This window comes from Cricetulus griseus, chromosome 4 (assembly GCF_003668045.3).
Source record: "Cricetulus griseus strain 17A/GY chromosome 4, alternate assembly CriGri-PICRH-1.0, whole genome shotgun sequence".
NCBI lineage: Eukaryota > Metazoa > Chordata > Mammalia > Rodentia > Cricetidae > Cricetulus > Cricetulus griseus.
This window is the reverse complement of record NC_048597.1, coordinates 109,303,816-109,317,292: the sequence shown is the minus strand read 5'-3', so window position 1 is coordinate 109,317,292 and position 13,477 is coordinate 109,303,816. Positions and strand designations below refer to the sequence as shown.

Sequence of the window (13,477 nt, the reverse complement as noted above, 5' to 3'; positions counted from 1 at the left end):
TGTAACTCCAGTTCCAAGGATCTGACTACCTCCTCTGACCTCCACAGGTAAAAATGCAAGCAAAATACTCAAATACATAAAATCTTGAAAAAATAATTCTGAATAAGAAAAAAGGAAAGCAGTGGTATAATTTAATATTCTAAAATTCTCATACTTTCAAGAGTTATTTTTTATTTTTTGAATTATGTTTATATGTGTGCATGAATGTATGTATATAAGAGAACAGGTGCAGGGGAAAGAAACACTGATTCCCTGATACTGGAGTTAGTTACAGGTGGTTGTGAGCTGCCCAGTGCAGGTGCTAGAAACCAAACTCAGATCCTCTGCAGGAGCAATAAGTACCTTTAACTGCTGAGCCACCACTCCAGTCCCAAAATAGTCAAGTGTTCTAGCACGGAGCTACATCTCTAGCCCAACACCTGGGGAGTTTTGTTTTTGCTGACTTGTCCTTAGGTAATAATGTCAAGTTTCCATTTATACATCAATTAAATGTAATACTTTCTTGCTATTTCTACTCAATTCCCAAACAGGTTAGGAAGAACAACCTTATGAATTATTTTTGCTTTCTTCCTTTTATTTCTTCCTTTAAACCCAGCATCAAAGAGGCAGAGGCAGAGGCAGATTTCTATGAGTTCTAAACCAGCCTGATGTGTGAGTTCCAGGCCAATCAAGGATACATAATAAGTCCCTGTCTCAAAAAAACTCAAAAGGAGGAAAAAAATAATAATTTGGCCTTACACAAAAAGCAGTTCTGGCCTTTGTCCTAAAGTTGCAGGTGGTAATTTCCAGGTTCTTGGAATGTTATGCCTGGGCCATGGGTCACACTACACATGCTTATCAACCTACCTTAGCAGCTGACCCCACCTGTATAGTTTTAGAGCAAGGGTTAACTGGCAGTAAGACTAGTATATATCAAGACCCAGCATGCCAGCACAGTCATTTTGATGCCTCCCAAGACACCCTGGGGGAAATGACATAACAATCACTGCTTCTGGTTATGACTCCTGAACAGACAGGACTGTTATGAACATTCTATACTGGGTCTTTTTGTTATTACAAGCCACAGTGAACTCTAGATGACCCTGCAATCACTTACAAGCAAGCCAGGGGGAGAGCATTTCCCTTGATGGCCTTGCACTGGGTCTAATATGACTTGTGTGAAAGAGACAAGGCTATGATTAAAGCAAACAAACTTTCATCTGCATGTGAAGTCGGCTGTGGTCACTGCCAACACCTTATTACAGCTGGTCTGAATGTCAGCTTGCCACAATTAGAATCACCTAGTAGGAAGCCTCACCTTAAGAAAGGTCCTAATTGCCTTGACTGATGTGGGGGGGTCTCACCTATACTATGGGTGGCACCTTCTGCTAATAGTCCAGATAAAAAAGGGCGTGGGGGTGGGGGAGAAGGAACTGGGATTGACATGTTTTTTGTTTTTTTGTTTGTTTGTTTTTTCGAGACAGGGGTTTCTCTGTGGCTTTGGAGGTTGTCCTGGAACTAGCTCTTGTAGACCAGCCTGGTCTCGAACTCACAGAGATCCGCCTGCCTCTGCCTCCTGAGTGCTGGGATTAAAGGCGTGTGCCACTAAAGCCCGGCTGGGATTGACATGTAAAACAATCTTGTTTCTAATTTAATAAAAAAATGGAGGGAAAGAAAGGGCGTGGTAGAAGGAGGATCCCCTGGCCCTCTGTTCTCGTGGCCCCCTCTACTGCTGGGTTGATCTGCCCAGTTGCTGCTGCTGATTCCTACACTGATATCAGAACCAGAGTTTCCAAGCTTCCATCATGGACCAGGAACCAGCAGCTCTCCAGGAAATTTCTAGGCTTCTAGTGCCAAATAGAGACTGCTTAGGCACCCAGCCTTGTGGACTGAGCAACTCCCAGTGAGAGACAGCTATTTGTGGAACCATTGTGCTACTGAGGCATGGAGTCTCAAGGACCAAGAAACTATAGGGTTCTCAGCTCTCAGTAGGAGTCACTGTAGTAACTATTTTAAAGCTAACTGGATATTCTTCGTTCCATTAATTCCATTCCTCTAAGAGAGCCCTGACTAATACACCTTTTCTCTACCTAAGTAGGCTGTTCAACTCACTGGTGAGCTGACTACAGAAGACACCCTCACCTTCTATGCTGCCTGCCTTCCCTAATGTTGCAACGTGTCCAATAAAATGCTTCTGTCAGGTGGCTTTGTGGTTTATCATTGTTTTTTCCTTTCCCATTTCTTTTTTTTTTTTTTTTTTTTTTTTTTTTTTTTTTGTTTTTCAAGATAGGGTTTCTCTGTGTATCTTTGGAGCCTATCCTGGCACTCGCTCTGGAGACCAGGCTGGCCTCGAACTCACAGAGATGCGCCTGCCTCTGCCTCCCGAGTGCTGGGATTAAAGGCATGTGCCACCAATGCCCGGTCCCTTTCCCATTTCTAGCACAGCAAGCTGCAGGGCAACATGAAGAAGCAACAGAGACAGTGAAGTAGCAGCAAAGACAGTGGCATTGGTGTAGCAGTGGGACCAACTACATAGCCACCGACACCTCAAGCTTCCGAAGCATGGGGCAGCTGGCTACTTTGCAGCTAGGGAAGCAAAGATGAGCTGCTGCCCAGCCAATTGCAAAGGTGACATGGGCAGGCTGCTCTGACAACTGAAGATGACACAGAGCTGACAGCAGTGGCAGCTGTCTCCCAAAGCAGCCTCCCTCTCCAATGGCGAGGCCCTGAGCAGCGGGGCTCACCTCATAGGTGATGGCGTTTAAGTTCTGCTGCCCAGCGCTATGTTTGTTCTTCCCACTCTCCTTCCGCTGCTCTTTGAGATCTGTTAGTAACTGGTACACCTAGGAAGGGATGCAAAAGATATTTGTCAGTGTAACTGAGGCTGTATCTCTTCCAAGGTTTTAAAAGACACTCAGGCAATGCCACTTTCTTGCCACAAACCTGCTTCCCAACAGTTGGTTTAGAGCAAGTATTTCATCCTAGAACTATGCAACTTCTTTCAGTTTCTCTTGGCTAAGTCAATTCAAAACATTCATTTATTTAAAATACAATTCCAGAGAGATGGCTCAGTGGCTAAGAGATGGCTCACTAGCTACTCTTATAGGGGACCCTCACAAGGGCCAGTTCACAACCACTGTAATTCCAGGTCCAGGGGGTCCAATGGCCGAGTCTGGCCTCTGTGAGCACCATACATGCACACCCACACACAGACACACACATGTTAAAAATTAAAAGTAAACCCTTAAAAAAAAAAAACTGTGAACACTACTTTAAAACATGTATCACAGGCCAGAGAGAAGGCTCAGCTGGTAAAGGTCCTTGCTGCTAAACATGGCAACATGAATTCTGTCCCCAGACCCACGTGGCAGAAGGAGAAACAACTTCCACAAGTCCTCTGTCCTCCATGTCCATGCAGATAACACATACACACAAAAAAAATAAAATTTAATTTACAAATGAAAAAATGTATCCTTTTTTAAATCTCAAAACCATTTTGAGTATTTCAAAGTAAATTTTCCTAAACTAAATATTTTAAGGGGCTCTGCTTAGTACACAAGCCTAGTGTAAACAATTTTTCTGTAAAAGAACATGTGACAAAAATTATAAAATACAGCATTAAAAAAAACAAGAGCTGAGGATATTGCTCAGTGGCAAACCATTTGCCTAAGATGACAAAGTCTCTGGGTCCCCAGCATGACAAGGAAAACTGCTACAAGCCACAAGAGCACACAGTAATTAATCAGCCTCATTTCACAAGACAAAGCCATAAGAATTAAGAATTCTTCTGGAGGATTAAACCAGGACACAAGGCGTATTGGAATATAGTCTTATGAATAAAATGGGCTGTTTCTTGCTGTAGATTCTTCCTGTAGCTTATTCCTTTTAGTAACAAACTTGGGATTTACTTCCCACAGCTCAACACTATCTGATCATTTACTGGGCATACTTTCTCTCATGCATTTGGAGTTTACTGACTACACTTCCTAGCTATGTGTGAAACCTGTTCTCCATTACCAGGTCCTAGTTTACGGATTACATTCCTTAGCTATGTGTGAGACCTGTCTCCCACTATCAGCTCCTTGTTCCCCTCTCTTATGTAATTGCAGAGATCTGCCTTCCTGCAATTATCTTTATTGACAGTCATTTGGTCCGTTGTTAAGGACCCAAGCAAAAGCATTCCATCTAAGACATTTCCAGATATCCAAGGACACAGAACTACTACACTCCCAAAACTGTTGATTCATAGCTGCCTAGATGGATAGAAAAAATAAGCATGCCCTAGCTTTACCTCACTGGCAGATAGAGAAATGATAATCTAAACTAACCCTATACTAAAAGATTCTCTAACTTATTTTCATTGACTCAAATTTTAGCTCAGAGATGTACTGCTTCCCCCGTTTCCCCTGAGAAGATAAAGACAAAGGTAATCAGCCTATTTGCTGATTTGCAGGAAAGTTTATTTTTCAGGGAAAAATAAACTTTCCTGGAGACCTGTGCCACCACTAAGGCCAAAGCACTGGAAGGTGCCAGGTTCTGTTTCTTGTACAAATTAAACTTAGACCCATTCCTTGACCCACAGCCCTAAGCAAATGGTGCTAAAAGTTTCTCCTAGCAGTTTTAGTTTATTGCTCTATGTGTAAATCTTATCTGCCTTGCTGACCCTGAGAAACTCAAGCCTCACACTGTATTGCTGTTACAAACATGTACATATACCAGTACTCCCCAAGAACTGGGAGGAGAAGAAGAAGAGACAGAAGAATAAAAAAATGTCCAGAGAACTATCGTGTGTGAGTCAATTCTTTCTCTTAGACCCCCTTAGCTATTTTTCCTTCACTTTCTATAGTCTTAACTGGACCCTGTAAGGAATCCTAAAAAGGGAGTTGGTACCCAAAAAAAGATCCCGATAAGAAACAAAGGGAAAATGCTATAGATTGTTAGAAGTAAACTCTCCCCACAAAGGAACAACACATACACATTAGTGCTGGGTTGGAAGTGAGTGGGACTTTACTCCTGTTTCTGAGATCCTACCAGAGATCTGAGAAAAAACAAGCTCATAGATCATTACTAGACAGGTGTGCAGCACCCACCTCCAACAGTCCCCCAAGCCCACCACCTCTGAAAAATAGTGGCATGAGACCCAGTGAACATAATGTTTCCCCAATGGCACGAATACTAAGCAGATTTCCTAATAGTCAGTGTTTTGACCAATGAACATTTCCTTCCTGTGGCTAAGCCACAACCACTTAGGCTGATCTTTAGTAAACAATATGGCAAACTGAATTAATTCTACACACACACACACACACACACACACACACACACACACACACCACAGAGAGAGAGAGAGAGAGAGAGAGAGAGAGAGAGAGAGAGAGAGAGAGAGAGAGATCGCCCAGAATGGAGACCCAGACCTCCTCAAAGACTTTGAGTTTTCACTGTAACATGGAAACTGACAGTGAATTTATAAGCAGGGCCTTCTACACCTGGAGCTGCCTACCCTATCAGACTGCTTTGCTAGTACCAAACTAGACCCAGGCAAAATAGAAGGCAGTAAAAATGCTAACACCTCCCCTCTCATCAACCCCTTTCCTCTCTCTCCATCAACCCCCAAATTACTAAGCTGCTCATTCTTACTAACTTATTCAAAATGATCAGTCAGGTCAACACCTTTGGGGCCCTTTGAAGATCAAGATAAAATAGTAGTTAGGAAAGGGCTAAGATTGTAATAGAAAGAAGTAGCTCTAAAGCAGCCGCTCTTCTTCCAGGACTCTGAGATTTATGGAACAGTTCTTATGAGGCTCCCTGCTTCCTTAATGAACCATGTGTAATTCACCAAATTTAGACTATTCCAAGATCCACCAGGGGCCACCTGCCCTTTTTTTAAGTGGAAACTTTAAATGAGTTGTCACTTCTAAAGAAAACTAATCCAACATCTTCACAAGCAAAGACTAAACCAGAAGAGGGAAATACAACAGCCACTACAGGGTTCTTACCTCATAGTTACTGAGCAGTGCTGCGTTCGCATCCTTCCTGCAAAAGAACAGAGAGCCTTCATCAGTTCACATCTATTCCAAGGTTGCAAGTGTCCACAAAATAATCCCTTTAGTAGAGATCCAGCTATCTCGTTCAAGAACAGCCTAATACTAGAAGTGCCTAAGTCCTGCCTGTGTTAGCTGGCCCTGCATCAGCAATAGAGACAACTTTCCTGTCCTTTTAGTATTTATTTTATTAATGTGTGTGCATGTACTTATGAGACCTATGTACATACTAAATGAGTATGTAGATGTGCATGCCTGTGTGCAGAGGGCACTAAACCCCTCAAAGCTGGGGTTATAGGTGTTTGCAGAATGCCTAGACTTGTCACATGGGTGCTGAGATCTAAAAACTCTGGTTCTCATATTAGCAAGCTTTCTTAACCACTGACCTCTCTCTCCAGCCCCCAGACTTTCCTTTTTATAGACACAGCATTTCACATGCCCATTTCCCATATCATCCCAAACCTATGTAGACAGAAGTAGAGAGAGAAATCAGACATCTGACACAAGTTAGTTACAAGAACATGGAAGCAGCCGGGCATTGTTTGTGCACAACTTTAATCCCAGCACTCAGGCAGATGGGTTTCTGTGAGTTGGAGGCCAGCCTGGTCTACAGAATGAGTTCCAGGACAACCTCCAAAGCTACACAGAGAAACCTTGTCTTGAAAAACAAACAAACAAAAAAGAACATGGAAGCCAAACCTCAAAGGAACCCCACTATAGAAACAAAAGCATTAGAAATGACTGGAGAAACAAGGTGTTGATTCGTCCTTAGTCAACATCCTTCTCTAATTACAACCACTAGTTACTGGCATCTTGAACAACCTGAGTCCTGCCAGGTTGACAGAAATGGCCTATGTACTTTAACACGAACATTGTCACTAAAAACTCCAGCAAGGGTCAAGGATCCTGTGAAAGAGTCAGAGACGTCATATATTTAGTTGCTAAAAGCCTGTTTTTCTCCCTGTGTAACAGCTGATTAAGCAATCTTTTTTTTTTTCCATTCCTGTGTGCGCACAGCTATGACACAAACGACAACTGATCCACTCCCCACTATCATAACAGAGATATCCTATTAGTAATGACACGGATCACAACTGACCCATTCCACACCATCACAGCAGGCGACTTACTGCTCTAAGCAGCCTAGAGCCAGTATACTATGACAATTAAAGACACAGTTTGAAACCAAACATATTTAGGTTCTGATTCCTCTCTACCAAGTTAAGGTACAGATTTTAATGGATCAATTTCTACCCAAGCTTACCCCAGCTAAAACAAAATGTGGGAATAATCTAGTATAGCATAGGGGCTGGAGAGATGGATGGAGAGTGGTTAGGAGCATTTGTCCCTCTTGTAGAGGACTGAAGTTCAGTTTCTAGCACCTACATCAGACAGCTCACAAGTGTCTGTAACCTTCTTCCGGCTTCCAGGGACACTGTGCACTCATATGGTGCACAGACAAGCAGGCACATATATATATATATATTATATATATATATATATATATATATATATATATTAATTGAAGTATAATCTGATTCTAAACCCCATACTATCATTGGCTGTGTAAATTTTCTAAAGTAATTTCATCTCTATAATATGTTCGAATCTACAACATGGAAATTATACTATACACCTTTGTAAGATTATATTCAGGATTAAATTAAAGATGTAGGAATCTAGAACACTGCAAGTGCTTGCAAAATATCATTATCATTACTTTCACATGGGCTACTAAACTTCTTACTTTATGAAGATTTTTCAGTTCAGGTGAAATGAGATGACAGATTTTAAGATTAGGACCTCCACGCATGGAGGCCATTATTAAAAACAAACAGACTACTTCAGACTGAAGAGATAGCTCAGTGGTTAGGAGCACTAGTTGCTCTTTCAGAGGACCCAGGTTTGATTTCCTGCATCCACATGGTGACTCACAACCATTTGTAATTCCAATCCTGAGGGAATGCTATGCCTTCTTCTGACATCCATAATGGTATACAGACATACATGTAGATAAAACACTTGTGTGCAGAAAGAAAAGAAAAGAAAAGATTATGTCAACTCTCACTAAAACCCCTCTAATGCAGGGCCCTAGTGATATGATTCCAACATTCAGGTGACACAGCTGAGGCTCAGAGATTGAAGTAACTTGCTCACACAGTAAGAAGTCCCAGTGAAATGGAAGATAACTGTGACTATGAAAAGTAAGACTAGACTAGGTGAAAGGAAACTAGTAACAGAATCCCAAAAATTCAAGTAGAGCATTCTAGAGCTCACACAATGCACAACAAGAACCACTGTGCATTCTTTCACTGGGAGTAGACCGAGACGGTGAAAATGATAGTGCAGCATTGTGAAACCCCAGGCATCAGAGATGGCTGCTTCCCCCAGTCAACAATTACAGCTAACACGGGGGTCAACAGGTCAGCAGCACAGTGGCGTCAGCACAGAAATCACATCAGTGAGCAGAGCCTAGTTAAATGCTACTGGTAATTCAGCATCAGCTACAACTTCACAAATCTGCTGCATCCCCAAGACTCTGCACCCAAGTCAGAGATATATATTTAGAAAGAATCTAACACAAGAAAAATAGCGCAAGGCTTAGTTAGCAGAATGCTTGTCCAGCATGGCCAAGGGCTTTGGTTCCATATCTATCACCAAAAACACCAGGCATGGCAGCCTGTAATCAGACAGAGGCAAAAGTATCAGAAGCCCAATGTGATCCTCAACTATATGGGGAGTTTGAGGCCAAACTGAGTTAAATGAGAGCCTGTCTTTAAAAAAAAAAAAAAAAAAAAACTAAATAGAAGATCAAATCATGTCAACTTAATCAGGAAATCGGCCCAGAAGGCTTCCTATTTCTGGCTGAAATCGAGTTATTCCCTGAGCTCTCAGAGGAACACTGCACCTGTGATATCACTTCAGAGTCAACGAAGCCATCCTCAGCATCACTGGTATGTCATTTCCAATTCACACACCACTCTGCTGTCACTCACTGAGAAATTTGACCTTGGCCATTCCAAGTCACTGCCTAACTGCTCAAGTCAATATTGTAAACACAAAAACAGGGGCAAGATGGTGCATACTGAGGGCTGGAGAAAGAGGAGCACATAGGCTACACAGGGAGACCCTGTCTCACATACCCAAACACACACACTCCTGCAAACACAGATGTTACAATCCAGCAAACACCATCTGCCTTTTCTGAGGGGGAGGGGATTGGGAATACAACTTAAAAACTTGGAGTGCAAGGGGTTAAGCCAAGGATCTGACACATAACAAGGAAGTACTCTACCTCCAATCTATACAGCCCCTCATGTACATTAATGAGTCAGCTTGAGGACCAGGAGAACAATACAGATACTCCACCTTGCAGACTCTAGCTGGCAGAAACCAGTTAATTCACTGATTTCCAACCCCTTCCCCACCTTCCTTTCTTTAGTTTCCATTTCTTTTTGTTTTAGGGGACAGTGTCTCTCTATATAGCTCAGACTCACCTTTAAAGTCATGATCCCCTGCCTCTGAATCTGAGTGCTAGGAATGTAGTTGTGTACTAACATGCCTAGCTGATTTTCTTTTAAGACACAGCTAAATATTCAGATTAAATGCCAATACATTCTAGGCATAATTTTATCCAATAAAATCCAATGAGAGACTGGGATATAGTTCAGTGGTAGAACATGTGCTTAGCATGCAGTCCCCAGAACCAAATCTTTTGTCAATGGGTATATATTAATTAACCACCCTTTCCCATGAAGGCTTACATGAGCTATACGTCTCAGAAATGTCTTTTTTAAAGATTCATTATTTATTTATGTGTATGTGTGTGTGCACATGTGTTCAGGTGCCTTCCAAGGCCAGACAAGGGTATCAGATTCCCTGAAGTTGAAGTTATAGGCAGTTGTAGGCCATCTGATGTGGGTGCTGGAAATAAAACTCAGGTCCTCTGTAAGGGCAGCAAATGCTCTTAACCATGCAGCCATCTCTCCAGCCCCAAGGGAAATTCTTTTGTTGTTGTTTAGTTTTTTGTTTCTCTGGGTAGTACTGACTGGCCTGGAACTTGCTCTGTAGATCAGGCTGTCCTCAAACTCCACCTGCCTCTGTCTCCCGAGTACTGGGATTAAAGGTGTGGGCTACCAGTGCCAGGCTTGAAAAAGTCTTTTAAAGGCAGTTTTTATCCTTAGTAAGTTCCTACAGTCACCACTAGGCTGTCGAAGAAACAGAATAATCTCAGTTTCCCACAAAGGAAAATACAAACAAAGCTCAAATAATTCAGGAAATCCATCAGACCCCAAACCAGGCACAAGTGGTATCTTCAATCCATCCCATTAGTGGGAGCTCAACTTCATAACATGACTACACGAAAGGCCAATGTCACAGAAAAGCCTAAGGAAGTGTTCTAGAATAAAGGAAATTAAAGAGTACAATTCAATGCAGTTCTTTGATGCGCCAGGGAGAAACCTCCAGTTAGATGCCATGATTGAGGATGGAGAGATGACTCAGTGGTTAAAAGCACTTACTGCTCTTTCAGAGAATCCATATTTGGTTCCCAGCACCAACCCTGAGCATCTCACAAATACCTACAACTCCATCTCCATGCGCTCCAATGCTCTTTTCTAGTCTCCACATACACCCACACACATGTGCACACGCAGAGACACGCATGTATAAAATAAAAAAATCTAAATCTTTAAATGATATTATTTAAACAATTGAATAAATTTGGACATGCACTAGATAGACATCAGTGTTGAATCTTCTAGGTATTATAAGGGTATTGTGATTACTTAGGACAAAGTCACTCTTTGAGAAAGGGTGAAAAATCTGGAGATACGGGTTAATGATTAAAGGTTATTGTTGTTCTTCTAGAGAACCCACATTCAATACCCAGAACTATACAGTGTGGCTCACAACTATCTGTAACTCCAGTTCCAAAGGATCCAATGTCCTCTTCTGACCTTGTGGGCACTAGGAACAAACACAGTATACATACAGGCAGGCAGGCAAAATGCTCATACACATGAAATAAAGTAAATAAATCTAAAATGATTTTTGGTTTTGATTTGGTTTGGTTTTTCAAAACAGGGTTCCTCTGTGTAGCCCTTGCTGTCCTAGAACTAGCTCTGTAGACCAGGCTGGCCCCAAATTCATCCACCTGCCTCTGCCTCCTGAGTGCTGGGATTAAAAGTTTTTGACACCACTGCCCAGGTTAAAAAGTATTTTTTTAAGAACAAAATAATGCTACGATGTCTACAACTCTCAAATGGTTCAGTGTAACATGTATGTAGATATGTGTACGGAGAGCATGCTTGTAAAAATAAGGCAAACATCCATACCAAACACTAACAAATGGGCCATCAGGATGGCTCAGTGAGTGAAGGCACTTACTGCCAAGTCTGACAGCCTGAGTTTGATCCTATATGGTGGAAAGAGAACTAACTCCCACATGTACCTCAATAAACACAATTCAATTTCTTTTAAGCTGTTAACAAGTAAAGCCCCAGTGAGATGCCTTGCAAGGGACCTGCCACCAAACAAGCCTGATGACCTGAGCTCAATCTCAGGGACCCACAGAGTGGAAGAAAAGAACTGACTCCCACAGCTTGTCCTGACCCCTACATGTACACCAAGACATAAATACACTCACAAATAATTAAATGTTAAAAAAAAATTAAGATGTTAACAAATGAGCTAGGTGTGGTGGCACCCACTATAAACCCAGCACCTGTCAGGTTAAGGAAGGAGGATCAGACATTCAAAGGCAGCCTAGGCTATAGGGTGAGAACCTTAGTTGGCTGGCTGGTTGGTTTTTAAAGAAATGGTCTTATTTATTTTTATTCCATGTACATTCATGTTTTGTCTGTATGTATGGCTGTGTGAAGGTGTGGAAATCCCATGAAACTGGAGTTATAGGCAGTGAGAGCTGGGAATTGAACCTGGGTCCTCTGGAAGAGCAGCCAGTGCTCTTAACCTCTGAGCCATCTCTCCAGCCCATTTGTTTGTTTGTTTGTTTGTTTTTAAACTGGGTACTGCAACTCACAACTGTAATCTCAGCATTGGAAGTGGGAGGCCAGATTGTGGTGTGGTTTTGTTTTTGAGATAGCCTCTCATGGTGTAACAGAGACTGACCTGGGACTTGCTATGCAGCTGGGGCTGCCCTTAACCTTGTGATCCTCCTACTGCTAATCCTAAATGCTAGGATTACAAACCTGGGCCCAAGTGAATTTTAAAGACTATGGAATCTATGCTATGGGTAGGCAGTTACTTAGTGTCCTTAAATAACTCATTAGTGGACTGAAGCTGTCTTACTATTTGAAATTTAACCTGTAAAGTGTGCTTAATGTGCTGAGTTAATTTAACAGAAGTAAACAACCACTGTGGAAAACAGAATTCTGAATAAACAGAACAAAATGATCTATTGACAGACTTTCCTTAAAAGCACACACAAACACCAAAAAAAGCAGAACAAACAAAAAAGTGAGCAGTGTCTATTAATTGCCACACACAACTTACGAACGAAATGACGAACATAATTGCTAAACTTTTCTATGCTTAAAACATGCCATCAATTCATGTTCTGAAAAACTAAATTTTGATACAAGAAAACTGAAAACTTCAAAGTCAATGAGCACTTTAACCTGTACCTTGCACTTCATAGATAGCCAACAAGCATAATCTTCCTAAGCTATTTCTGGGTTGTTACATGTCTTTTGCTTCTCTTTCTAAATCTCTATATTGCTAGCTGTGAAAGGAAAACAATCCTAATATACACTACAGAAGACAATGCCCATTTTTCCAACTCTGACTATATATTATATTACACTGAAGAAACCACAGGAGGCTGCGGAAATGGCTCAGCATTTAAGAGCTTGTATTGCTCCTGCAGAGGACCCAGGTTGGCATCCCAGTACCCACATCAGATGGCTGACAATCACCAATAACTCCAGTTCTAGAGGATATGATGCCCTCTTCTGGTGCCTCTAAGGGCACTGCACTCACATGCACAAACCCACAAAGATGAATACACATATAATAAAAAAAAAATTTTTTTTGTTTTTTCCAGACATGGTTTCTCTGTGTAGTATAGTTCTGGTTATTCTATAACTATGTAGACCAGGCTGCCCTCAAACTCAGAGATCTGCCTGCCTCTACCTCCTGAGTGCTAGGATTAAAGGCATTCTCTACCACTGCCAGGCATAAAAAAAATAATTTTTAAAGCCTTAAAAGGGTGGGGTAACTGTGAGTTGGAAATGTAGCTCAGTTAGTAGAATGCTTTCCTTGTTAGTGTTCAGGCATCTGTACTGGCCTGTCCTTAGGGTTCTAACAGGATATACCCTCAGCTACAGCCACTAAGAACACTACCTGTACATATTCACTGTGTTCCCTTTTAAAAGGGCCCTGCCTACCTCCCATCCTTTCTCTCTTTCTTTCCCTCCCTCTCTGTCTGTTTCCCCCTC

The 13,477-nt window shown here is 41.8% G+C and overlaps 1 protein-coding gene across 1 annotated transcript in view; it reads right to left on the bottom strand.

The window, feature by feature from the left end:
- Crcp (CGRP receptor component) overlaps positions 1 to 13,477 on the bottom strand; it is a 34,514-nt gene that overhangs the window by 18,332 nt on the left and 2,705 nt on the right. Inside the window, exons 2-3 of the mRNA XM_027413800.2 lie at positions 5,976 to 6,012; positions 2,724 to 2,822 (exon numbers count right to left, since the gene is read on the bottom strand). Coding sequence (XP_027269601.1) covers positions 2,724 to 2,822; positions 5,976 to 6,012 — 136 coding nt within the window. The remainder of the gene's footprint in view (positions 1 to 2,723; positions 2,823 to 5,975; positions 6,013 to 13,477) is intronic.